Consider the following 596-nt stretch of genomic DNA (forward strand, 5'->3'; position numbering starts at 1 on the left):
TTAGAAAAAAAAACTGTAGCATTCGGCCAACACTGAAAAAAACAATGCAGAATGCAATGGAGCAGCACCGGACGCTTAACGCTAGTCGGCTGCCTGAGCGGAAGAAACAGAGAAATATGCACTGCATAAGGAATAAGAACCAATAACTCTACAGAACAAACATTCCGCATGGCTCGCGCGACGGGACAGTACTGCTGGGGCCAAATCCACATCGGCGCAAACGATGCCCGAATATAGCAGTTTCCACTTGCCAGATATGCTTACTTAGAGAAGGCAACGCAAAAGAGAAATTCGGTAGTGCAAAGTGTTTTCAGAAGCACTGTTGAAATTTACGTGGAAGTTTGCACTCACAGCCGCTTGTATGCGGAAGTGCAAGCTGCATCATCACGTTATTCATTGAGTAACCGTGGGATCCGGGAAATAAAGACAGCCAAGCGTCAGTGTTTTTCGAGTGTTAAGAAGCCCGTTTCAATTTCGTGCTGTATTATGAAGATCAATGCGCGCCTTTTCGACTGCCGCTGTAAGCTGAGCCAACTGCTCATTCTCAACAATACGCGACGCGCTCAAGGACGTCTGCAACATCGCGTTTGCGAATT

At 46.8% G+C, this 596-nt stretch overlaps 1 protein-coding gene across 1 annotated transcript in view; it reads right to left on the reverse strand.

Moving 5' to 3' along the window:
- Positions 1 to 468: 468 nt before the first annotated feature.
- EMH_0062830 (uncharacterized protein) overlaps positions 469 to 596 on the reverse strand; it is a gene marked incomplete at both ends in the record, with an annotated part of 3,081 nt that continues 2,953 nt past the window's right edge. Inside the window, one exon of the mRNA XM_013498077.1 lies at positions 469 to 594. Coding sequence (XP_013353531.1) covers positions 469 to 594 — 126 coding nt within the window. The remainder of the gene's footprint in view (positions 595 to 596) is intronic.

Source organism: Eimeria mitis, genomic scaffold (genome assembly GCF_000499745.2).
Source record: "Eimeria mitis Houghton genomic scaffold, Emh_scaff3165, whole genome shotgun sequence".
NCBI classification, from domain to species: domain Eukaryota; phylum Apicomplexa; class Conoidasida; order Eucoccidiorida; family Eimeriidae; genus Eimeria; species Eimeria mitis.